Consider the following 26602-nt stretch of genomic DNA (forward strand, 5'->3'; position numbering starts at 1 on the left):
AAGGACAGGATTCATGTCCTGGAACTCCTCAGCTTCCCTAGGGTACCACGCTACAAGGAAGGCAACATATGTAACTCTCCTCTACTTCAGAGATACCAGAGTCAGGACAAAGATCACATCAGAGAACGGCAATGATAGTTCTGGGGTATTTAGCCAGTTGCCCTATTCAAAGTTTTTAGGGAGTTGATTGCTTTGCTTGCTTAGAGTTAGACTTGCCTGACACCCTTCCTAGGAGATAAGCATAGGTCATCCCATGGAACCCACAAAATACTATGACTCCTTCAGCCTTAGGGGCTCCTCTCTTCCCTTGACATCACTTCCTACTAAGCCAGTCCATTCCATTCCTTAGCTCTAGGAGAATCCTGCATAAGCTTCCTTCAAAGGGGTTGGTTTGTTTGTTTCTTTAGTGGTACTGGGGATTGAACCCAGGGCTTTTCACATGGTAGGCAAGTGTTCTACTACTGACCACATTCCCAACCTTTTAAAAATTTTTAAATTTTGAGACAAGGTCTTGCTAAGTAGCCCAGGTCAGCCTCAAACTTATGAACCTTCTTCCTCTGCCTCTTGAGCAACTGGGATTCAGGCATGCACCATCACACCTGGATTCAAGAAGATTTTCTTAAAAAAATATTTTTTAGTTGTTGATGGACCTTTATTTTTTATTTATTTATGTGTGGTGCTGAGGATCAAACCCAGGGCCTCACACATGCTAGACAAGTGCTCTACCACTGAGCCACAACCCCAGCCCCTCAAGATTTTTTTTTTTTTTTTTTTTTTTTTTTTTTTTTTAGAGAGAGAGAGAGAGAGAGAGAATTTTTTAATATTTATTTTTTAGTTTTCGGCGGACACAACATCTTTGTTTGTATGTATGTGGTGCTGAGGATCGAACCCGGGCCGCACGCATGCCAGGCGAGCGCACCACTGCTTGAGCCACATCCGCAGCCCACAAGGAGATTTTAATAACAGTTTTGGCTTCACTCTACAGGTACAGGAGTAGGAGCTTGCTGACACTGTTCTTTCTTATCAACTTTGTTTCCATCACAAGTATCAATCACAAAAGAATATATAAACATGCTTGATTGCTTGGAAAAATGTTCACTTTACCTGGATGTTCCAGGGCATCACTATGATTTTTGTTCTGTAAATTTAATGATGATATAAATAAAAGAAGTATAGAATATCCCAAAGTTTGGCATAAACTTACCTCCATTCTTGTAAAACAACAACAATAATAACAAAACAAATAAAAACAAAACAAGCAAAAAAGAAGAAAAAAGGAAGGGATAAAAGAGAGCAGATCAAACTAAGAAATGCCACTGTTTTTATACATCTTGGTACCTTCACATAGTTTGCTTTAAAAACTGTCTATGAAATATTCATGGAGTTAACGGTGCACAAGGACTTAAATGTGTATCTTACATGTTCATTTGTACAATGTGTTTGGATTGTGATATGCTTAATGTTTGCAAGGACTATTATAATCAAAGTTAGATCCAAATCTATAAACAGACTGGTAACCATTTCTATTAAGAGAAAAAGCATATCCTACAGAGAACACAAATGCAGAGAACAGTAATGTCCATAATTCTCTAATTGAGAGCAATATTTATGTAAGAGAAAAAACTTCTAGTGATCAGAATAAATGAATAACATAGGAAATGTGTTTGTTTCATTATGGACAAGATTGTGCATATTTCATAAAGCTTCCATCAAAAATGGGCCACAAAGCTAAAAATTAATGCAATGGAGTCCTTGATTATAAAGATGAGGCAGTGTCTCTCAGTATGATCACTCACACACTCACTCTGGGACAGTCTGAAATTGGCAGTGTCTCCTTTGGGCTCTTCCAGGACTGCCTTCTTGTGACAAACCCTTTATTTTTTTAATATTTATTTTTTAGTTTTAGGTGGATACAATATCTTTATTTTTATATGGTGCTGAGGAGCGAACCCAGTGCCTCACAGGTGCTAAGCGAACACTCTACCACTTGAGCCACAACCCCAGCTCCTACTTTTTTCTTGATACTTCTGCTGAGTCACCTGAAAACCTTGGGAGGGTAGAGAGTAAAGAATTTTTTTTTTTTAAATATTTTTTAGTTATAGATGGAAACAATACCTTTATTTTATTTATTTTTTATGTGGTCCTGAGGATCGAACCTAGTGTGCCTCACATGTGCCAGACAAGTGTGCTACCACTGAGCCACAACCCCAATCCCAAGACTTCTTTTTTTTTTTTTTCATCTAGGGATTAAGTGCATTTTAAGCATGGCCAACTGCTAAGGGGGCAAATCTCCTTAATGAGAGAAATCACAGGCATCAGAATAAAAATAATGAGATATTTTGGTCAGGAATGACTTTAGGTGTCCTCTGAATACTGTCGTCGAGTCTTGCTCCAATTGCTTCTTAGATTCCGTTCCTTTTCCCAGGCACGGCAAGGAAGCTAAACACAGGTCACTCCATCAGGCCCATGAAAGAATTGTTAATCTTCCCTACATCAACATTACCAAGTCAGCTCACCCTGCCCTCTCACACTGGAAGATTCTGTTTAGAAATATTGTTGACCTTTCTGTTGGGGGAAGGAGGAGAGAATGCTGATCTCAGGGGATTGTTAACTCGGTGGCAACAGCTCAGTGAACTCCCATTCTTGGTAATAGAAAATTTAAGTCACTTGTGTTTCTGAACATTGGCTCCCTTACTCCCTCTTGTGGATCATATGATGTATGACATACAAGATAGAGAATTTTATCTGCATTTTTGCAGTTACAAATATTTCCTGGGTATTGGTAGAAAGATGATTATAGTTAAATTGATATTTATTTATTTATCAGTTTCTGTGGTACAGAAGATTGAACCCAGGGTCACTCTTCCACTGAACTGCATCCCCAGCCCTTTTTATTATTTTATTTTAAGACAGGGTCCCACTAAATTGCCCAGGCTGGCCTTGAAATTTTGAACTTCCTGCCTTAGTCTCCCAAGTTGCTGGGATTACAGGCATGTACCACTGCACCCATATGGATTGATAATTTTAAACTGAACATTGTTAACTTATCTAGTCAAGAATTATATGGGCTGGGGAGGCTGGGGTTGTGGCTCAGCAGTAGAGTGCTCGCCTTGAACGTGTGAGACCCTGGGTTTGATCTTCAGCACCACATAAAAATAAATAAGTGAAATTTTGTTCAACTACAACTAAAAAAAATTGTGTCCAACTACAACTAATAAAAATAATAAAAAATAATAAAAAAAGAATTATATGGGCTGGGGCTATAGCTTAGTGGTAGAGCGCTTGCCCATCATGCAAGAAGTCCTAGGTTTGATCCTCAGCACTGAAAAAGTAATAACCAACATTCTTTCAGTGCTTACTGATCCAGGTATTGCTAAGAACATTTTATATAAAGAATTACATAACTTTTTATTATGGAAATTTTCAAACGTAAAAAATAAAGAGCTAGAACACTCTCCACATATGCATCACTTGCTCTCAAACATCACCAACATTTTTTTAACAATATGTTGTTTGATCTGTCATCATTCTTTCATCCCCTCTCCCATTTTTTTAAAGCAAATGTTGGATGTTCTGTATTTCACTTATCAATATATTATATTCTAAACTTTAAAAGTATATTAGCTATTTTAATCCAATAGATACTATTATTATTTCATTTTGTATATATATAAACTGAAGCAAGTGATATCAAGTGACACACAGGGCTCAGGATTCAAACCCTTGACTGCAGAACTTGTGTGGTAGCCAGTCTCTAAGACAGCCTCCATGCCTGCCTCCTGCTGTCCATGCCTGGTGCAGCGTCTTCACACAATATACCAAGGTTGCACTGTGAGACAAATAGCATATGGTAGGAGTATTGGAATGTCTGGTTCCTTCTGAGGTTTCTTGCTGTATTGCAGGATCAGGGTTATGCAGCAAGCAAATCAAGGCACATAACTCCAAATTCAACAAAAATTTCCCTTATCACTTTCCTTATGGACACAAGATAGCTATGGCAGTTTCAGACATCAGACCCATACCCACAATGTTTACAGGTGGTCTTATATTTCACTGCACTTTAGTAAACTTAGTGCCTTCTATAATTCCTTTCAGTAATTAAACCTGGATACACTAGCTATAATGTATCAGGTTGAAAATGTAATATTCATTCCTCCCTGGCATTGAAACATAAAATGTTGGTCAGAATGACAGTCATGGTGCCTCATAGTTTTATAAAGAACAGGTTTCATTATTTAAAGTCAGAGGATTCTAAGTAAGTTGCCCAAAGATATACCCAATTTAGTTTGAATGAGATTATCTTCTTGTCTATAGTGAACAACAAGAGGCATCCTTCCCTGCACCACCTCCTCTACCAGATCCATGTCAATTTCTAACTACATTACTTGAGCAGGAAGCTAGGCTTTCAATAAACACAAATCTGGGGTGAAAAAGCAAAACATAAAGGCCAGAAACCAGTCAAGTCTTTTTCTTTCAGGGAAAATAACAGAGCTTATTTAAACTCAGCAAGGGTGCATTCTTTGTCTGTAGCCTGGGAAGGCTGCCCTGAGGCTACCATGATACTGGAATTAAGGGTATCTTTGGGGATAATTTCATAATACCACCATTGTATTTTCTTGTTAATTTTTGAAGAAGACAGACCAGTGTAACTGACAATCCTTAGAAAACGAGTTGAAGAAATGAGGAAGGTCTAGGGACCACACACTTGGTCAAACCATTTTCACAATGCTATCTGGAGCTAGGTTGAAACGGTTCACTTCAAAGCTCCTGTAACTTGTTGAACCACATCTTCTCTGCTCTAACTCTGTGACACCTTTGATTATAACCTTTGTTTGTTATTGCAACTTTGCTTATAATAATTCTAATTTTGAAAGAATTATATTGCAATAATTCTAATTCAATTCTTCAAAGAATCTGATGATATACCTACTTCAACAACATAAATGATTGCTTAAATCTGTTTCATGTTAACTATACTTTCCTGGTTTGCTTCATATTTTTGAGGCTTATGTTTTAAACATAAGAAATAATATATTCCCCTAAAGAGATTTAAAAACTTTTGCCAGGTGCAATGATGCATACCTGTAATCCCAGTGACTTGAAAGGCTAAGGCAGGAGGATTGAAAGTTCAAAGCCAGTCTCAGAAATTTAGCAAGGCCTTAAACAACTTGGTGAGACCCTGTCTCAAAAAATACAAAGGGCTGGAGATATGGCTCAGTGGCTAAGTGCCCCTAGGTTCAATCCCTGATATAAAAAAAATTTAAAGATTTAGAAACTTTATAATTAAGTTTAAATTCTGGGTTGACTGATTATGGAGTGTATATTGGCAGAGCAAATACAACTACTTGAGCAGTGTTCATTCATTCAAGAAATGTTTGTGTGTTGTGTGCTGCAGAGAATGACAAGTAACAATTCTTTCTTTAAGATGTTTAGCAACTATGCTTTATTGCTTTTGGAGTTGATAGATGCTGACCGACCCAACAGAATTTACCTTATGGATACATGGATATAAATCATGTATTTGGCCTATATCATAATAACAGTAATAGGTCTTTCCCATCAACATTCGAATGTTTTCATCTGAAACCATAAACAAAAGTTCACAACAGCTGGGTGTGGTGGCATATGGCTATAATCCCAGTAGCTCAGGAGGCTAAGGCAGAAGGATCGCGAGTTCAAAGCCTGCAAAAGCCAGGCACTGAGCAACTCAGTGAGACCTTGTCTCTAAATAAAATACAAAATGGAGATGGGGATGTGGCTCAGTGGTCGAATGCCCTTGGGGAAAAAAAAAGTTCACATTTACCAAGACAAAACCCTCTTTTTTTTTTCTTAATTGGTATGTTTATTAAAAATACAGACTAATTAATAGTTGTGTGATTAAATGTAATTGTGGTTGGGTGCTGACTTCATAAGACAAGTAAGGGACTCTTCACAAATACACTCTGGACAGAATTAAAATGTAAACAGAAGTGACTGACAAGACAGTGCCATTTCAGACATAATCCCTTTATAATTAACAAAACAAAGTTTGTTGCTATTTACAATATCAACATTCACAGAGATCAAGTATCATAAACATAAGGGCACACTATAATTACAAGATATCTTTTCATACTTTCCAAATAGTTGTGCATTTTAGCTATAAAGTTCAGTTACCATAGCCCAACTTGTTTTAAACAAGTAGTATTTTTATGTCCATTCAATCAGTCTCTTACACCATTCTGGGCCCATTCATTTGCAGATAGGAAGAGAAACTATAACCAGGTTCTTCATATCATGCATGTACATGTGATGTCCAATCTTCATACGCTGTCCAATTTCTTTAAGAGAAGTGGAGTGGCTCCTCATAGATGAGCAAGTTCCATAGGAGGAGATCATGTCCTTGCACATCTTTTGCTTCATTTCTTCTGTTCCAGCTTCAGTGCAAGACCCTCAATTGGAACATCGCTCCTCTGCCTCACTGGCTTCTAGCCACAGCATTCTGTTCTCCCTCCTCAGTCCAAAATCCTCTCAACATGAGAATGCCATTCACCTTCTATAACCAGAGAGTTGCTATTCTAATCATCCTCACTTTTCAGCCTGACAGGCTCACTTGGATCCTACATCTGACTTTCATGCCACTAAAATTGCTCTTGAAGGCCATCCTTGATGATACCAATTAAAAACATTTTTTTTTGTAATTGTGGATGAACAGCATGTCTTTATTTATTGTTATGTGGTGCTAAGCGTTGAACCCAGTGCTAGGCAAGCGCTTTGCCACTGAGCTACAACCCCAGCCCCGATGATACCAATTTTAACGGTCAAATTTCACCATAACATCATGGTTGGTCATTCTCTTCTTTTGGAAATTTTGTCACTGCTTAGCTTCTAGGATACGATTCTCTTGTTTTCCTCCTATGGTTTGGGCTGCTCCATTTCCTTTTCTCCTCTTCATTCATCTGACCCTGAAAGACTGGAGCCATCCTGGGCTCAGATATTAGTTCTTCTTTTCTCTGCCTACCTTATGATCTCATCCAGCCCTATGGCTTTATCTTTATTTTTTTAATTTAAATTTTACCAACGTAATACATACACATTTTTAAAAAGTCAAGCAGTACTGAAAAAGTTATGATAAAATACAGCATTTCCCTTCCTTATTCCTCCTTACTTTTTTTTACTCCTCTCTTTAAGCAACTATTTTATTACTCTTAGCTGCCTCTTCTTGTACTTACATATGCAAATATTTATATATTACTTTTAGATATTACTTGTCAACTTCATATTATGGCAGATGAGAGTTTCTCTCTTTTGCATTGCTAATTTCTTCCCTACTATCCTTGATCTTCTCAGTATATTTACAATAGTTGTTCAAATCAATATTCAGTGTTTATATTATTATATATGCAAATATAATTCCCAGAAGTGTCAATGTTTTATGATTATGTCTTCAACTTATCTTCCAGTTTACTATCTGCTGGGAAACCCATTCACTAATCCTAAATTTGGTCTATAGTATTGTTCTATTGTCAAATGTTATCTGGTTTCTGTTTAAAATGTTATGTTGCTTTTTTTTTTGTGGTGCTGGGGATTGGACTCAGGGGTGCTCTACCACTTACACCCTAGCCCTTTATATCTTGAGACATGGTCTTGCTAAGTTTCTTGGGTTGGCCTTCAACTTGTGATCTTTCTGCCCTAGTTTCCTAAGGCACCGGGATTACACAAGTGTACCACTGCACCCAGCTGCCATGACAATATTTATAATTTTCAGTTGAATTTTTTGTCTCTTTTTTAACATGGCAAATAGATTTTAACTATTTGTCTTTGATAATTCCAATATTTGTGGCCTTCAGGACTGTGTTTAATGTCAGTTATTTCTATTGGTTCTTATTCATGTTTTCTTGACATAGCATGTGACTAATTACACTTGATTGCTAAACAATGTATTTCAAAAATTAGTTGTATAAATAATTAAACTTTAGGATGTTATTATCTCCCTCCAAAGAAGACTTGTATTTGCTTCTACCAGGCTCCTGGGATCACTAGCAATCTAGGATCATTAATTCAGGGTTTGAGATTTTGGGCCCACCAAGTAATTTTAAACTAGTGGCAATTTGTGTGAAGGTGGCTTTACTTTAAATTCATTTATAGTTCTAGGGTGCAGCCCTTTGAGATGCTAGTCTAAAGCCAGAGATGGTTTACTAGGGTACTCTACCCTCACTAGGTTGTGAATTCTAACTTTTATTCTTCTAGTTCGGGAAATATTTCACAAGTTCAGCCTTTCTGCCACTCTTTCAGACTAGCAATGCCTAGGACAAAAGTGACTTGAATAATATGCTGACCTTTCTACACTCAAGTCCTCTCTTGCATGCTTGCCTATCTTATTATTTTTTAGTTTTATTTAATATCCTGTTTGTGTTTGGTGGTTGGGTTGGTCTGAAATACCCAGTTCCACTATAACCAGAAGCTAAAATCCCAAGTTGCTGGATTGCAGGCCACAATGGTCAACAAAGACATAATTTTCTTCTTCCTTCAAGTATTAATGAGAAGGTTAGAATCAGTTTTATTATGATTCCTTGTATGTGACACATTGTTGCTAAACATGAAGCTTGGAGATATTGAGTAAATAGCCCAGAATCATACAGCTAATGATAAGAGTTCCAACTCTAAATGAGAAAATAAAAATAAAAAAGAACTCAAATTCTGGCAACTGCATTCTAGACATTCTTATCCAGTTGACTGAACTGCCTTATTATAAGAAAACAGTTTTTAAGGCAGCACGTGTGGGTCTGGGGTTATGGCTCAGTGGTAGAGTGGTCGGCCAGTGTGTGTGAGGCCCTGGGTTTGATCCTCAGCACCACATAAAAATAAATAAAATAAAGGTATTGTGTCCATCTACAACTAAAGAAATATTTTTTAAAAAAGAAGATAGCATATGTGGCTGGGGGAGGTGGTGCACACCTGTAATCCCAGCGATTGGGGATTACAGGTGGAGGCTGAGGAAGGAGGATTACAAGTTTGAGGCCAGCCTCAGAAAGTTAGTAAAGCCCTGTCTCAAAAAATAAAAAGGGCTGTGGATGTGACTCAGTAGTAAAGCATTCCTGGATTAAATCCTCAGTACCCACTTCCCCCCCAAAATTGCATGTGTGGTAAAATCTCATTTTTCCATAAAATAAACAAGGTAGAATTCAGCGAGGCAGTAATTCAAATTTTTATTAGCAGAGAAACTACCATTTACAGGTGTCAGCAGCATCCCTGCTAGTGGAGATCACCTTTGTTCTGGAAGACATATTGAGGGATCCCTTTCAATTAGGAAGATGTAGGGCAAAGAGGGAAGGGAGTTGACAACATGGCTCTTTTCATCAAGTCCTTTGTTACAAAGAGTTCAAGACTTGAAGTTTGTTGAGAGAAAAAAATTCTTCCCAAAGATGAAGGAGCCTTCTGGAAAGGATGTTATTGAGATCCAACTACACCTTTAGGAAGGTCAATGTTACTATGGCACTTCAGGGGGACTGGAGTGGTCCTGACCTGAGATGGCAGCAAAAGACACACCAGGAGTCAAGCAGGAAAAATTCAACACAAAGGAGAGGGGAGCTTGGACTGCTTACCCGGATCTAACATCATTGGTCGAGGAACAGGTTTCTAGTTCAACTCCTACCAAGTTTACTTTAGTATAACAGGTGTGTCTTTAGGAAGAAGAGCCCTTTGTGTTAGTAAACTTTGGAACCATAGACTTAACAGCAATAAAGTTTTAATAGCTCCATCTTGTCAAAGGTCTTGACAAAGGTCTAACATTCTGTTTCAATGGTGACACCTTGTGGGGTAGAGGTACAGAGACTGGGATCTGAGTGGACTAGAACAGCTTTCCATCTTTTTTATAACCAGTTATAATTCAGTTGGGCATAGTGATACATACCTATAATCCCAGTGGCCAGCCTCAGCAAGTTAGGGAGACCCTATCTCAAAAAATAAAAAGGGCAGGACTGGGGATGTAGATCAGTTGGTAGAGTGCTTGATTAGCCCAAATGCCATGGGTTCAATCCCCAGCACCATACACACACAAACACTCACACACAAAGGGGCAAGCAAGGAGTAGTGGTACACACAACTCTAATTCCAGTGGCTTGGGAGGCTAAGGCAGGAAGATCACAAGTTTGAGGCCAGCCTCAGCAGCTTAGCAATGCTCTAAGAAACTTAGTGAGACCCTATCTTTTTTTTAAATATATATTTTTTAGTTGTTGATGGACCTTTATTTTTAATTTATTTATATGCGGTGCTGAGAATTGAACCCAGTGCCTTACACATGATAGGAAAGCAGTCTACTACTGAGCTACAACCCAAGCCCAGAGACCCTGTCTCAAAATAAAAAATAAAAAGGGCTGGGGATGTAGCTCAATTGTAAAGTGCCTCTGGGTTTAATTCCATTGACATCCCCCTCCTCTCAAATTAACCAGTGAGAAGCAGGATTTTAAGCACTCAGTTTCTTCCCACTGTCCTTTCTCAGTTCTGGTATGTCAATTTTATCATCAGGCTAATTCTCCATCAATACTACAAGATGGCTGACCACAACTCCCAGTGTAGAGTGGATACATGCCCTTTTTCTTTCTTTCTTTTTTTGATACATGTACTATTTATGGCAGCAAGCCTTCTTTGAAAACCTTTCCGATATGCAATTCTCCATCTCATCAGATGAAGTCCTTACTTCCTTCAATATGGAATTCAGAAATTCTGTTTCCAAGATTCTATTGCAGCTCTGTGGAATCCAGTGACATGAAGATTCCAAGAGCCATGCAGAAACCCTTCTGGCCAAGATGGAAGTACTATCTCCAGAAGCAGCAGTTGCAGAGGTTCAGGTACAAACCCTTAGGGCCCAGCAACCTCTGGCAGTGGGGTGTTTGTGCTCTATGGGGCAGCAGAGATGTTTTCTCTGAAGCAGTCTGTAATATGGTATATTCAGCTGTGTGGGTCTAAGGCTTGATTCTCTGAACCCCTGATGTGCTTTACTAAAAACTTTCTCCTATTCAAACTATCCATGGTTCATTTCTATTGTGTACATACAGAGATATGTTTCTTCATCAACATCTAGGGAAAGAGAGATGACTTTCAAAATTCTCTCAAAACAGCAAAGAGGTGAGTTTGATATCTTGGGCAAACCTTTTTATAGCTCAATAGCCAAAATAGTGCTATGTTTTTTTTTTTTTTTTAAATCTACTTGGGCTAGGGGCTGGGATTGTGGCTCAGCGGTAGAGTGCTCGCCTAGAATGTGCAGGGGCCCTGGGTTCGATCTTCAGCACCACACAAAAATAAATAAATAAAATAAAGGTATCGTGCCCAACAACTAAAAAATAAATATTAAATAAAACCTACTTGTGCTTGAGAATGCATTACACTAATGATCTAAGGTCTGAGCCACATCCTTATCTCTTCAGCCTTAAGATACAAAACAAAGAGAGTTGAGGATAACAAGGTGAAGATCAGGGAAGGGTGAAGGAGGTAGGAGGACTGTAACATTACCAGACACACCAACTTACATTAAATCCCTTAGTTTTACACCTAAATTTGCTCCTCACTTGTGTGTTTCTCTAATCATACAGCTGCTGGTCACAACTTGGAACCTCTGGATAGAGTTCCTAGCATGTAGCTTCTTCCCATGGGATCAGCAGAGGTCTGAGTATGGGGTCATTCATATTTTTTGATGTCCTGTTCCTTTACTTTCCCTTTAATGAAGATTGGCCAACAAAGAAAATTACAAAGACTTTCTCCTTTCTTTAATGGAAAAGTTGTCAAGAAAGTCAATCCTCATTGGTCTATCCCATTCCTCACTTCTCTCCCCTTATTCTTAGGCAGTGATATCTCTCCAACAATGCTTTCTTCTTACTTCTCAAGACAAGCCTTCATTCATTCTTTGGAACAATTTACCTTTTCCAAATGGATCAGACTATAACCCCAGCAGTATATTTCTCAAAATTTGGAACTTGTTCATAACAGTATGCTTTTCAAGAGACCCTCACCCTTGGTATTGATGTTTTAGGCCAGATAAGCTTTGTTATGGGGACTATCCTGTGCATTATAGGATGTTTAGTAGCATCTCTGACCTCTACCTGTTAGTTGCTAGTTGCAACTAAAAATGTCTCTAGTTACTGCTAAATGTCCCTTCAAGTGCACAATCACTTGTCTGAGAACCACTGGGCTACACTACTACAGTGGGGGAGGGTGGGCTTAAGAAGGGCAGTGGAATTCTTTCATATTCCAAGTTAGGGTGGGAACTTTGCAAGTCTTTTTAAGTTCACCTTTGTAAAGAAAGCCTTTTTTCTCATTTAAGCCTGGTTCTTCCAAGGGACCTCATATCCTAAATTTCAAGCTCCCGCAACCAACTCCCCTTTTATCTTTATGATAATTTACCTTACCGTCAGTGTCCTTACCTGACTGTAAACTGCAAAAAAGCAGGAATCTTATCTACTCAGGTTCCCGGTACACTCAAGAACATGTACACAGCAGACTGTCAACAGTGGCTCAATGAAATATCATTGGTCAAAATAACCTGGAGGCTGCAAGGTCTTGGGCAGGTAATTGAAAAGCCTCGCAGATGGAAGTACAGCAGGCGTACTTCACCAGGGAGTGGAACAGTAGTTATTCTTACGTGAAAGTGTCCAGTCCACCCATCCAGGCAGTAAAGAAAAAGGGGGGACCTCCATAGGTTAAGAATGCCAGGACCCCACTGCGCAGCGGGAACCAGGTTGAGTGTCGCCGCAGCAACTCCTTCACGTGACCACGAGCGGCGCGCGCGTCTCTCTGAGTGCGCCTGCGCCGGAGCTCCCGGAAGTGGACAGACTCGGAGCGCCGGCCGACCGACCGTCCGTCAGCCCGTCGGTCCGCTCGTCCGCCGCCCGGTGCCCGGCGCGCCTCGGCCCTCATCACTGTCCCGCCGTCTTTTTGGCCCGAACGGCGGCCGGGTGGTCATTATGGCGACGTTCATCTCGGTGCAGCTGAAAAAGACCTCGGAGGTGGACTTGGCCAAGCCGCTGGTGAAGTTCATCCAGCAGACGTACCCGAGTGGCGGAGAGGAGCAGGCCCAGTACTGCCGCGCCGCGGAGGAGCTCAGCAAGCTGCGCCGAGCCGCCCTCGGCCGCCCTCTGGACAAGCACGAGGGAGCGCTGGAAACGCTCCTGAGGTGGGCGCGGGGCCGGGGGCGGGGGCGGGGGCGGGTGTTGAAGTCAGGTTTTGAGGTAGCCGCCTCCTTCCTTCCTCACTCTCCGGAGCCGGTGGCCCAGGCCGAGCCGCCCCGCCCCGGCTTGGGCAGGAGCGTAGGTGTGGTCTGCATTCTTTCCTGGTGAGCTGCACCGGCCCCGCGGCCGGGAGGTAACCCTGCCCTTTGGTTGCCAAGGCTGGATACTTGGGAGGAATAGTCTGCCACGTACTGATTTCTCTTGTCACCTTTACTCAACTAGTTTTCACTTTTTGATGTCTCAGACTGAAGACTTCTTTCTCCCCCCGTTTTCCTGTCACTGTCTTATGACTTTTTGATCCACATTTAGGTTTCATAATAGTAGTTGCTTGAGGGAAGTGGGGGAATCGGGACACTTGGAGCAAGTGTCTGTTTATTACTCATTACATGGTTCACTTGAAATGGGCAGTCTTAAATTCAAAGTTATTAAACGACGGATGAATAATTCTAGAAGTTAGGAGCTACAGTTATTTGAAGTAAAACTTGAGTGGCATAATGGAACATTCAAAGTACGTTTTAAAATCTGTTTACAAACAGGTATGCACAGTAATTGAATAAGTTGTTGTTTTAGCAAATGCATATTGACCTCATTCTGTATTTAAGAAAGGTTCTTTTTTTTTTTTTTTTTTTTGGTATTTTACGTTAACCATGACAGCATTTTCGTGGCACTTTACTACCTCATTTCCTCTAACATTCTCGTTTCACAGGAGAAGAGGAAGTATATTAGGGTGCAAGTAGTAGAATAGCAGAAATCCAGGTTTAACCAGCCTAAGAAAAGACTCTGGTAATTGAAATGTCTAAATGTATTCATTATGTTTGGACATCACTGGAGATCATCTGTTTCCGTGATGCTGTCGTCTTAGGTGAGCTTTGTTCATGTGTTTAGAGAGAGATGGCCAGTAGCAGCTCTTATAGTAAATGTAATGATCCATAACACTTAGTAGACTTTCTCCTAGCTCTGTTGAAAGTCCATGGAGGCCTTTTATTTGTTCTGTTTGTACCCCTTTTTGGGAAATAGGTGGTGGGAAATAGGCTAATTTAATGACTTTTGGGTTAAACAGCTGGTTTAACTTTTCCATCCCTCATAGATCAAAGCAAAAGTTTGGACAGAGGAAGGGTTGGTTCCCCAAAGGAGGAGATGTTAAACAGTTGCTCAGAGATTATGACTACTTGCTGTCAATTTTAGAGCCAAGACTGTTGGACTGTAAGGATCATTAGTCTGATGCTTAGCATAAACACTTTTTTTTTGTTATGGGGATTGAACCCAGGGATGCTTCACCACTGAGCCACATCCCCAGCCCTTTTTTTATATTTTATTTTGAGGCAGGAATTTTGCTACATTGCTTAGGGCCTCCCTAAGTTGCTGAGGCTGGCTTGTAACTTGCCATCCTCCTACCTCAGCCTCCCCAGTTGCTGGGATTACAGGGTGCACCAACGCACACAGCAACTTAAACAATTTTAAAGTTAACCTAGGTATACTTGGGCCATTTTTCTAGAATTAACCTATTTTAAAAAATCTTCAAAGTTGTTTTTACATGTAGATTTAATGAGGATTTTCAATTAGTATTTTTTTAAAATATATATTTTTTTAGTTGTAGTTGGAAACATTACCTTTATTTTCTTTATTTATTTTTATGTGGTGCCGAGGATGGAACCCAGTGCCTCGAACATGCTAGGTGAGCACTCTACCGCTGAGCTACAACTCCAGCCCCAATTAGTATTATTAATAAAGCATACTTGTGGTATAGTGAACCTGTGAAAACCTTGTTGACTAGGTTTGGTTCCAGTGGTGAAGGAGCTTGGTGTCTTCAGGGGCAGTTGGCACAGGATTTTAAGACTGACAAAGGAGGATATTGGATAATGCTTCAGATAGGATGCTGGTAGGAACTTTAAAAAAACATTTGTTCATTCCTTTTTTGGTACTAGGGATTGAACCCAGGGGTGTTTAACCACTTAGCCCCATCTGCGGCCCTTTTTATTTTTTGAGACAGGATCTTGCTAACTTACTTAGGGCCTCGCTGAGTTGCTGAGTTGAACTTGGGATCCTTTATTTTCCAACCAGGCATGTTTGTGGAAACTGTTCTTAGGTAGTGGAGCTATTGCAGAGACTTTTTCCTTGAAACTGTGTTTCTTTAGTCACTTTTGTATGGTCTTCTCTTACTGCAGCTATTAAGTTTTTTAACTTTTTTTTTTTGCCCTTTTTTCCTTTTTTTGTGGAATTAGGGTAAGTTGATAAACTTACTCCAGGCTGCTAAAATTTTTAATGGAGATGTGTACAAAAATTCCTTGGGTGTATACACTGTAAAATAAGATAGTTTTGAATCAAACAGTTGTGAGATATTCAAATTAAGCAGAATATCTCATTTTTATGATTATTTTTGATAATTGTATAAACTGAACATTTATTTTTTAGCCTAATGAACTTTTAAACTAATGAACTTTGAAAAAGAAGTTTTAAACTAATTCCTAAAGAGTAGAAGGTAGCTTAATAAGGGCTGGTACACAGCTCCACATACAAAACTCCAATGATATACTTGACTTGTAGATGCTGGATTAAATGTTGTAAGATAAACATTTATTTGTACAATGTTAATGAGCATGCTTACTTAAAAATCATTTATATTAAAGGTACTTTATCCTTTATAAAATGATTTTTACTAAAAATTGAGTAGAACAGCCTTGAAAATGTTGAACTGTATGGTGATCACATGGGAACGCTCCTGTTTTGCCTTACTTTTATTTTGGAAGCTGTACATTTCAGCATGACGCTGCTGTTTTGCCTTACTTTTATTTTGGAAGCTGCACATTTCAGCATTTCACCACAAACTTTGTGGTGATAAGTTTCTTTAGAAAGAAAGCGTCCTGTTTCCTTCCATGAAAAAGTCTGCCATCAGCTTTCTAAAATTTGATCAGTGTGAATGGAGGTTGGGAATCTGCAAATGGCACCTGTATAAGGTTTAGGTTCAACTTTATGTGGGGGATCCCAAATTACCAGTGAATTAAATTAAGATTTTATTCTTTTTTTAAAACTTTTTTTTAGTTGTAAGTGTACACAATACCTTTATTTGATTTATTTATATGTGGTGCTGAGGATTGATCCCAGTGCTTCACACGAGCTAGGTGAGCACTCTACTGCTGAGCCGCAACTCCAGCCCTAAGATTTTATTCTTGTGTAAAAAGTTGGCAGGTAGGTAGTTGTGGTAGTCAAGGGGTGGTCGTTCTGTGGAGTTCACTGGAGCTCAGACTCCTTCCAGCTTTCGGCTCTGTAAAAGCTAGAGTATGGTTCTGGTTCTTATAGTCCAAGATGACAAGCATACCCAAGTTCCAGACAGTAGAATGGAGGAAGAGGGCATCTGGAACCCGTCCCACAACATTCTACTTATATGTTACTGGCCATTATGTGTGTTCACATCTCATAGAAGAAATGCTAGGAAAAGGAGTTTTTATTATGGATGGCCTTATGCCCAGCTAAAAAAAATCAGAGGTTTTGTTAATAAGGAAGAAGGGGAGAATTGCTAATAATGTAGGTAATTTGTACTCTAGCCCCAGCCTCTCCATCCCCACAGTCCCCACTACACAGTACATGATATTCCTAACATTTTTCTGAGAGTGAACCTACCCTCAGAGTTGAGGATCTGGGCCTGACGGTTTCTTTCAGGGATTTTCAACCACATCTTTATCTTTTCAGCCTCAGATTGAACTATTGTCGTTAGAGGTATCTCATGTTTCTTAATTCAGATCTTTTCTGACTTCTCTGATATGATTTGGCTTGTTGGTTCCCTTGCTTATGCAGTTAGATTTTAGTTTTCTGCTTCTTTTATTCACTTTTCACCTTTTTGAACATTTTGTTGAAACCTCTTGTATGCTGCTGTGCCTTTTCCCATTCTCTTTTTCTTTGTTCATTTACTTTTATTTTGGTACTGGAAATAGAACCTACTAGGGCCTTACACAGGCTAAAAATTGCTTTATATCTGAGCTACACCCAAATCCTTTTAGATTTTTAAGGTTTTTTTTTTTTTTAATTAGGTTTCAGGAGAGAGACTAGAAGGGTTTTTAAAGATCTCTTTGTTTAACAGGAAGAGGTGGGTATCTGATTTCAGCTCTCTACAGTGGTTATTATCAATTTATATTCCCAGTAACTAGTATATATGTTTTTTATTCTTCTACATTCTTCCTGGTACTCACTGATGAAAAATTTAAATCATTACTTTTCGCCAAAATGATGGGTGTGGGGTGGTATCTTATTTTAGTATGCATTGCCTTTATTTTGCTGAGATTAAACATTTATGTTTATTAGTCACTTTGTTTCTTTTTCTATGATTTTTTGAGTCCCATTTTCTGTCAAGTTGTTCGCTTTTTTTTTTTTTTAAAACTGATTTGAAGAAGTTACTTACATTTTTTGGTTATTTATCTTTTTTTCCATTATGTATGTCTTAAAACTGTCTGGTCTATTTCTTTTTTTAGTTTTAACATTTACTACTAAATTTTATATTTGTGGTATCTTTTGTTATATATAAGTCTTTGCAAAAATGTTTTAGTCTCCTCATTATTATAGTAACAATTTTTTTCTTATTAATGTTGTGCATTTGTTATGTGTGATTCCTCTCCTCACCTTCACCAGCAGATTTTCTAAAGATTTGGGGCCACCTTTTTCTTTGTTAAAATCAAATATATATATAATTTTAGTTGCTCATTTGTTTATTTTCTTTTTGTTTTGAATGATTAGTTGTTCATCTTTTATTTATTTATTTATTTATTTATTTATTGGTAAATGGGATTGAACCCAGGAGTGCTTAACCACTGAGTCACATCCCCAATTCTTTATTTAAGTTGCTTAAAGCCAAGCTTAATTGCTGAGGCTGGCCTTGAACTTGCAATCCTCATGCCTCAGCCTCTGAAGTAGAGATTATAGGCATGTGTCACCATGCCCTGCAATACTTTTATTTTGGAAATTTATGTTTTTTCTCAATCTGTATTGGCTGTATTTTACTGACTTTGAAATATTGATATTTATTTTTAAATAGTTGATAACTTTTTTTAAATATTTATTTTTTAGTTTTAGGTGAACACAATATCTTTATTTTGTTTCTATGTGGTGCTGAGAATCAAACCCAGTGCCTCACGCATGCTAGGTGAGTGCGCTACCACTTGAGCCACATCCCCAGCCCTTGTTTTCTTTTTTTAATATTCATTTTTTAGTTGTAGCTGGACATAATACCATTTATTTATTTATTTTTTTTATGTGGTACTGAGGATCGAAACCAGGGCCTCGCATGCGGTAGGTGAATGCTCTACTGCTGAGCCACAACCCCAGCCCTGTTTTGTTTTTTTTAATCCAAGATTCATTTATATGGCTTTGTAAAATTTTTAATTCATGTTTCATTTTTTAATTTGTAAAATGAAGTTGATAGAATTAGTTTTATAATTTCCAAAATAATTTTCTAATATTTTATAGATCGGGAAAGAAAATGTTGTTGTTTTATTTTCCTTCACAACTCTTGCTCACATTCTGATTCTTGATTTGGGGTGAAGATATTGAGATATATTATACTAATGACATTGTAACAACTTCTTTATAAAATCTTAATGGAGAGTCCTACATGAGCCACATTGCCGGAGATAGTGTAGAGGATATAAAGATGTATTGTACTTGATCCCAATCTCAAGGAATATCTGAGGTTGCTATACCTTAATTTGGCCCAGTAATTTTATTTTGCATAGATGAATAAACATGAAATTTTAAAGAAAGTTTTAAGATTTAAGTCTGATGTATTTTTTTCCCCTTGAAGTCTGATATGTGTGTTTAATTTTTTCTGAAAGTTGGTAAATAAAGTAGCCTATCAGGACTATCTTATCATTGTATATAACCCTTTGATTTACCCAAAAGGTTTAAACTCTTATATTGACTTTATGGTGGAAGCTGGCTAAGGACCTGACTCTCTGTTTGCTTTCTATTCATATTCTCCTGCAGCAGTGCTTCATTAATGATTTTTCAGATGATAAATTGGGTGAAGAATGAAGTATGAAAATAAGATTCAGGAAGGTTCTGTAAACTCTAGTTCATAACTCCAGCTTAGTTTCTCTGGTCTCTTGTTTCTCCCTGTAGTTGCTGGTCAGAAGTACATAGACCTAATACAGATGTGAGCTATATAAAGTTATAGGAATTTGGCTAATGTGGATTGGTGTTTCTTAATCCTTATATGGATTGGTGTTTCTTAATCCTTATATCTTTCTCTTAAAACTTTTTAAAACTAGAACTTCTGATGGTAATTTCAACTATTTCCATTTTTGTTACTTTCAAAGAAATGTATTTATTTCCTAGTTCTTTCCCCCCATGAGGGTTTTTTTTTTTTTTTTTGGGTGTTTGTGTGTGTGTTGCTGGGATTGAACCCAAGGATGTGCCCATCCTGAGCATTACCATTAAGCCACACCCCCAGCCCTCCCTATGAGATTTGTAAATTAAGCTGTGATATATTTGCTTTGAAGTGCATGAGTTTTATAGAATAGTGGATTGCATATAAAACTACTTTTACATAGTTATAATAATTTATAGCTGCATTTATCACATACATATTATTTACCCAGGCACTATTTCAAGCATTTTATTTGTATTATTTTATTTGTTCCTCACATATAAGGGAGGATAATTATCTTTACTTTAGGAAGGCTTTAGAGAGGTTGATTAACTTGTTCATGATCATACCTCTAAGAAATGGAATTAAAACTCATAGTTGGAATTCAAACTCAGGGTTGTCAAGACTTAAAGACTTGAAGACTTGAGTTCTGCATATTGTGGCATCATACCATTTGTTTAGGTTTTTAAATTTTAAATAAGTGTTTCAAATTAAATTATTTCTGGGGCTGGGGTTGTGGCTCAGAGGTAGAGTGCTCGTCTTTAGCCTGTGTGAGGCACTGGGTTCAATCCTAAGTACCACATAAAAGTATTGCACCACAATAAAGGTATTGTGTCCACCTACAACTAAAAAATAAACATTTAAAAAATTTTAATTATTTCTAAAGTAAACTCTATAAAGATAAAATTCTTAGCATTATTTATTATTATTTATATCACATTTTAAATTATATATATATTTTATTTATATATATATATATATATATATATATATATTTTTTTTTTTTTTTTGGTCACCTTCCTGGCTTAGCATACTGGTTTTCCACCTTCCTACTTAGGGACAACTTACAGTCTAGGTCTACTTTGTGAGATATGTATTCTAGGCTGGTAGGGAAAAGCCCATTAAAATGATAAGGAAAAGGATGTGGTAGATTTCTCTGGGTTCCCTTTCTAGGGACTCTGATACCTGAGATGTAGGCTGAACCATGATGGGTTGATATATAGAGGAATTATATCAAAGGAGTAGCTTATTGTATTTGTTTCTCTAGGAGCAGTGTTTTGCCTGTGATAACCGCAGATAGCAACCACTGTTTTCTTTTGCAAAGCCTTAGTTGATCTCTTTTGTTTTGTTGGGGTTTGCTCCATACTGGCCAGACATTGTTGATTTCCAATAACTGTCCTTTCTGTTTCCTTCTTCTACTTCTTTTTCTTCTTCCTCTTTCTTCTCTTCTTCGCAGAGCAAATATCTTCATTTTCTGCTACTTCCTTCCCTGCTTACTTTATAGTAGTGGTCAGCAAAATAAGGCTTTTCCAGCTAGGCAGCTTTTGTTGGGTTCCACTCCAGTGGTCTAACACTGAAAGCCTTATAGACCTAGCTGGGGTGTTTGCTTGTGCTTCATTCTGTCCTTGAGTGATACCAAGCATTGCTGTAGTGCCACCCACACATTGAGTGCTCTGTTTGGCAGTGGCTTGGCATTGAATAGTGGAATCTTTTTTTTTAAGAATTTTTATTATTATTTATTTTTTAGTTGTAGTTGTACACAATAACTTTTATTTATTTATTTTTATGTGGTGCTGAGGATCGATCCCAGGGCCTTGCACATGCGAGGCGAGCGTTCTACCGCTGAGCCACAACCCCAGGCCTGAATAGTGGAATCTTAATCTGGGAATTGATAACTCAGAAAATTACCTTGCCTCCAGCCAGCTGAGTCAGGTAGCCAAGTTAAAATGTCTGTCTGTCTTGGAGGAGAGAAGAGAATGCTCAAATTTGGGTGCTGTTGGAGCAGAGAATGAAACTGATCATGTTGGCCACTCCTTCCTTTCCTCATGGTTCCCCTCTAACAGACTGGGCACTTTTCCTTTGGAGAATGTCTCTAGCTGATGGCAGTTGAACAGCTGTGTACCTAGAACACTTAGCATCCGAGGTAGCCCAACATAGGTAAAAAAGGTACTGGGCGGATACTGTCTAAAGTGAAAAAAAAAAAAATTGATTTTGCTTTTTCTTTGGCAAAACAAGGTTTGCCAGACCTTACTCTGTAGTCATGTTGGTCTCTTTGCTCTGCCAGGCAGGTACTTTCTTGACTCAGTCCATTGGTACCTGCTATTCTTTTTTTATGGGCTTATACTTTGGTAGCTCTTGTTCATTCTCAAAACAGAGAATCTTAATCCTAGGTTTAGTTTTTTCAGGGACTTTGCATTTTATTAATTCATTTCCTTGGGACTAGCAACAAAACTGAGCAAATGTACCTGGCATCTGCTCTCATGGAATTTAGAATTCTTCAAGAGAAAAGATATAATAGTAATCCCACATAAACATAATCTCACAAATAATATAAACTATGATAAATCTATGAAAGAAATGTTTAGGGTTTAAGAGATTATAAATGGAAGGGGAACTAATTTATTAATTTTGGTTTTGTTTTTGTGGAGCTGGAAATTGAACCCAGAGCCTCTTGCATGCTAGGCAAGAGTTGTACCATTGGGCCACATTCCCGGTCTGTGGGAACTAGTTTTAAAAAGGGATTAGGTTGGTGCTGGGATTGTGGCTCAGAGGTAGAGTGCTCACCTAGCACATCTGAGGCCCTGGGTTCAATTCTCAGCACCATATAAAATTAAATAAAGGTATTGTGTCCATCTACAACCAAAAATTAAATATTTAAAAAAAGGGGATTAGATTGACTGATTTTTATTAACTTTTGCCACCGCCATGTTTTAGCATCATTTCTTGATTGGGTAGCTGCAGTAGCTTACTGTCTGACCTCTCTACTGCTTTTGTGTACTAGCAGTCAGATTTCTACATAATAGTCATGGTGACTCTTATGAAAATAAACTTGATCATGCTACTCTTTTGTCCAAACCCTCTAATGGTTCATCCTCTTACTGCATATAGTAAAAGCTAAAAGTTTTACAGTTGTACTCCAAACATCATTACTTCTTTTGAGTTCATCTATTATTTTCTTCCGTCCTTGCTCTATGGTGGCCCTCTTGGCCTTTTTATCATGCCAGGTACATTCTCAGGCACACTCTTGTCCCAGGGTCTTGGATTTGCTTTTCCTTAGACTTACTTTCTTATTTTCTTGACTCACTGTATCACTTTCTTCAGGCCTTTATTCATGCTGTTTTTTTTTTTTTTTTAAAGTTATGTAGTCAAATGACTACTTTCTTAAAACAGTAGCTTTTTCACCTCACTCCATCACATATACTTTATACCTCTGTTTTAGTCAATTTTTTTTTTTTTTTTGTTGTTGTTGCTGTGACTAAATGACCTGACAAGAACAATTTTATAGGAGGAAAGATTTATTTGGGACTCATGGTTTCAGATCATAGTGGCGTGGCTCCATTGCTCTGGGCCCTAGATGAGGGAGAACATCAGAGCAGATGGGTGTGGTGGAAGAAGACATTTCAGGACAGATCCTGGCACCCAAGAAGGAGGGAGAGGGAGGGAGGGGGTTGGGGGAGGGGGAGAGAATGAGGGACTGGAGGAGAGAGAGAAGGAGCATAAGCTCCATTCTACAAGTACAAAATACTCCAAAGGCATTCCCCAAGGACCTACCTCCTCCAGCCACACTTGCCTGTCTACAGTTACCACCCAGTTGATCCCTATCTGGGGATTAATACATTGATTATTTAAAACTCTCATAATCATTCACCCGTAAACTTTCTTGCATTTCTCACACAGGCACTTTTGAGGGACACCTAATATCTAAACCATAACACCCTCTTACCTCTTTATCTCTCCATAGCACTTAGCACTATACCACATAGAAACACACACGTATATGTATGTATGTGTATATATATTTAACATTTATCTTGTCTTTCCCTTTAAAACTTTCACAGAGGCAAAGATTTTTAAAATGTTTATTGCTGAATTCTCATGTCCTAGAAGTGTTAGATACATGGAATGAATGCATGAAGTCTTCTTTTGAAGGCACATTAATCTAGACAGAAAAAGTGGGAAATGGGAAGAAGAACGTTTTCAGGTACAGATGAAAAAGTGTGTGAAGGTCCTGAGACAGGAGGGTGTATGATTTAGTGACTTGAATATGAAGCAAATATCCTGAGATAAGGCATGATAAGCATGATGGGCAGATAATTCAAGACCTTGTCAGAAACTTTGAATGCACTTTTAAGTATAAGGGATTCCATTAAAGGGTTTCAGTACTTAAAACTTTGAAGTTTATTTCCTAAGTACAAGGATACTATCCTATGTAACATAACTCTTAGAACTTTCAAAATCAGGAAATTGGCACTAGTTCAATATTACCATTTAAACTACAAATTTCATTCACATTTTGCTGATTTTCCCATTTTTTTTTTTTTATAGATACAGGAGCTAATCTAGGGTATTTAGTCTCCTTCAATCTGGAATAGTTTCTTAGTTTTGTCTTTCATGACCTTGACATTTTTGAAGAATATAGTTTTGTTGCTTTGTAGAATGTCCACAGTAGGGTATTGTGTCATATTTCTTGATGATATGTGATGATGTTGTGTCCTCTTGATGGTAGTATTAGTTTTTATCACTTCAATAGGATGGTGTTTGCCAGGTTCATTGACTTTACAGTTAATGATTATACTGTAATTAATAAGTATTTTGTAGAGAGCTACTTTGAGACTATATGCTACCCTATTTCTCATGAAACTTTCATTATTTTTAGTATCCATTGATGAATCTTACCAGAATCAGATATTGCTCTGAAAGATGCCAAATGGTGATTTTTTTTCCCCTTAACTCCACCATTTTTTCTAGATTTATTAGTTGGCATTATTCAGTAAGGTAGACCTCTATTCTGTATTCATCTATTTATTTACTTCAGAATAGTTTTCTTATTTTTTCAATGGATTATGATTTGTTACTGTTACTTATTTTATTTAAACTATTCTAAACTTGACTATTAGGAGTCCCTTAAAATTGTGTTTTTTGAAAGATGTCCCCATCATTTTGTGAGTAATTCAGCACTTTTTGGCATAGCAAGTTTAGTTTTTTGACTCTTGAATTTTCTCAGTCTCTGCTCTGTAATCAGTTATTTCTTTAATGAGCAGTGGCTCCTTTTAATGTGGGATATTATTTGGGTACTAGATTATTGCTATTGGGAGGTATAATTGCTTCTAGGTCCTCAGCACATATATTTAGGAAATACATAGACATTTTTATATGTTCTTGTATCTCAGTGATATTAAAAAATAAGTTTAAGTGGCCCGGGCTGTAGCTTGGTGGCAGAGTGCTTGCCTAGTATGCGTGAGGCACTGAGTTGGATCCTCAGGAGCACCACATAAACATAAGTAAATAAAATAAAAGTATTCTGTCTTTGTACAACCAAAAAAAAAAAAAAAACTCACAGCTGGGCATGGTGGTGCATGCCTGTAATCCTAGTGACTCAGTTGCTGAGGCAGGAGGATTACAAGTTTGAGGGCAGCCTCAGCTAATTTAGCAAGGGCCTCAGCAACTTAGACTCTAAAAATAAAAAGGGCTAGGTATGTAGCTCAGTACCACCAAAAAAAAAAAAGAGTTCTCGTTGGTACCTCCAATCTAGTTCAGACCCACAGAATTAATTTTAGCCTTCTCTCTTCACATATTTATAATTTTTTTTCTGACAGAAAGAAACCTGGCTCCAATCTTTAAATGTTTTTACTTAATTGCCCAGTTTTTCCTGTTTGTAATCTAACTGTGGCCATGCTAATCAAAAGCTTTGTCTTAGACATGTTGCTTGCCTCTCCTACTTGCTTACCTCCTGAAAATTCACCCCCAGAAATAAACACTGGAAAGATAGTGTCCATGAAGGCATGGAAAGATAGAAGAGAATAAATGAAGGAAGAAAGATTAGAGACCATTTAGAAAGCTTGGGTTTAACTCTCTTTCTCCTCAGACTTCTTGGCTAAAAGCTCACTCTGTCAAGGGGAGAAGATTGCTTTATGTTTATTTATCATTCTGGATGCTGGAATAGTTAGGAAAAAATGAGAAAGGAAATGGGAGTTGTCTAGGAAACTTCTAGATTAGTTTACCTGAAAGAGATGAGCTGTGTGAACTTTAATGAGCTATATGGTAGTGGTGACATAACCTAAAGAAATGGACATACCTGAAACATTTTGAGAGTTTGTAAACCTATTTTTAATCACTTTGCCAGAGACAGTAATTTGTCCAATGGGTATAAACTTAAGTATCTTAATAAAAAATACATAGTTTCTTGGGAAGATGTTAGTTTATTTCTAGGCAATAGTAATTGATAAATATTGTCTGTGGTGGTGGGTATCGTTTTTTTCTCACAGTTTTTCATTTTGTATATTTTAGCTCCTGGTTTACACATTGAGAGGATGTTCATGAACCTTAAAATAGCTGATTGAATTGAATTTGTGGGCTACTAAAGTCAGCATGAATCTTTTTCTTTCTTTCTTTTTTTTTTTGGTGGTACTGAGGATAAAACTTAGGGGTGTTTTACCACTGAGCTATATCCCTATTCCTTTTTAAAATTTAGAAACAGTCTCACTAAGTTGCTGAAGCTAGTCTCAAGCTTGTGATCCTCCTGCCTCAGCCTCCCAAGTTGCTAGAATTACAAGTGTGAGCCATCACGCCTGGCATAAACATGAATTTTTGTATACTTTTAAATCACTTGTGTTTATATAAATGTATGTCATGTTTACCTCCGCTAATTATTAATTTTGCTCTATTTTTTAGATATTATGATCAGATTTGTTCCATTGAACCCAAATTCCCATTTTCTGAAAATCAGGTAAGCCATTAATTTTGTTTTAAAGTTGTGTGGCAAATTACCCGTTTCCTTCCACCTATGATATCATTTTATTGAGATCAATGATACCTCTTTACTATGCTTAGGTGGTTTTATATAAACTAGAAGTATTTAGATTTGTCTGATCTGAACGTATGTGCTTCTCAAGACTCCTGAAATTTGATTCATGTAGTTCCCCCGTCACTTCTGAGGCTCATGTAGAGCAGTGGAGTTCATTTTATATAAAAAGAAGAACTGTTTATTGATTGATTTAATATTCTGTGTCCTTACCCTTTTACAGGACTAAGAAGTAAGCTGTATAAT

The 26602-nt window shown here is 37.8% G+C and overlaps 1 protein-coding gene across 2 annotated transcripts in view; it reads left to right on the plus strand.

Moving 5' to 3' along the window:
- Window positions 1-12800: 12800 nt before the first annotated feature.
- Window positions 12801-26602, plus strand: part of Pdcd6ip (programmed cell death 6 interacting protein) — a 74801-nt gene continuing 60999 nt past the window's right edge. For both annotated transcript variants that reach the window (XM_046436598.2, XM_046436599.2), the window contains exons 1-2: window positions 12801-13147; window positions 26227-26281. In XM_046436598.2, the coding sequence (XP_046292554.1) occupies window positions 12939-13147; window positions 26227-26281 (264 nt within the window). In that variant the 5' untranslated portion in view covers window positions 12801-12938. The remainder of the gene's footprint in view (window positions 13148-26226; window positions 26282-26602) is intronic.

Source organism: Marmota monax, unplaced genomic scaffold (assembly GCF_021218885.2).
Source record: "Marmota monax isolate L192 unplaced genomic scaffold, Marmota_monax_Labrador192_F-V1.1 WCK01_AAM20220418_F8-fsc00021, whole genome shotgun sequence".
Taxonomy (NCBI): domain Eukaryota; kingdom Metazoa; phylum Chordata; class Mammalia; order Rodentia; family Sciuridae; genus Marmota; species Marmota monax.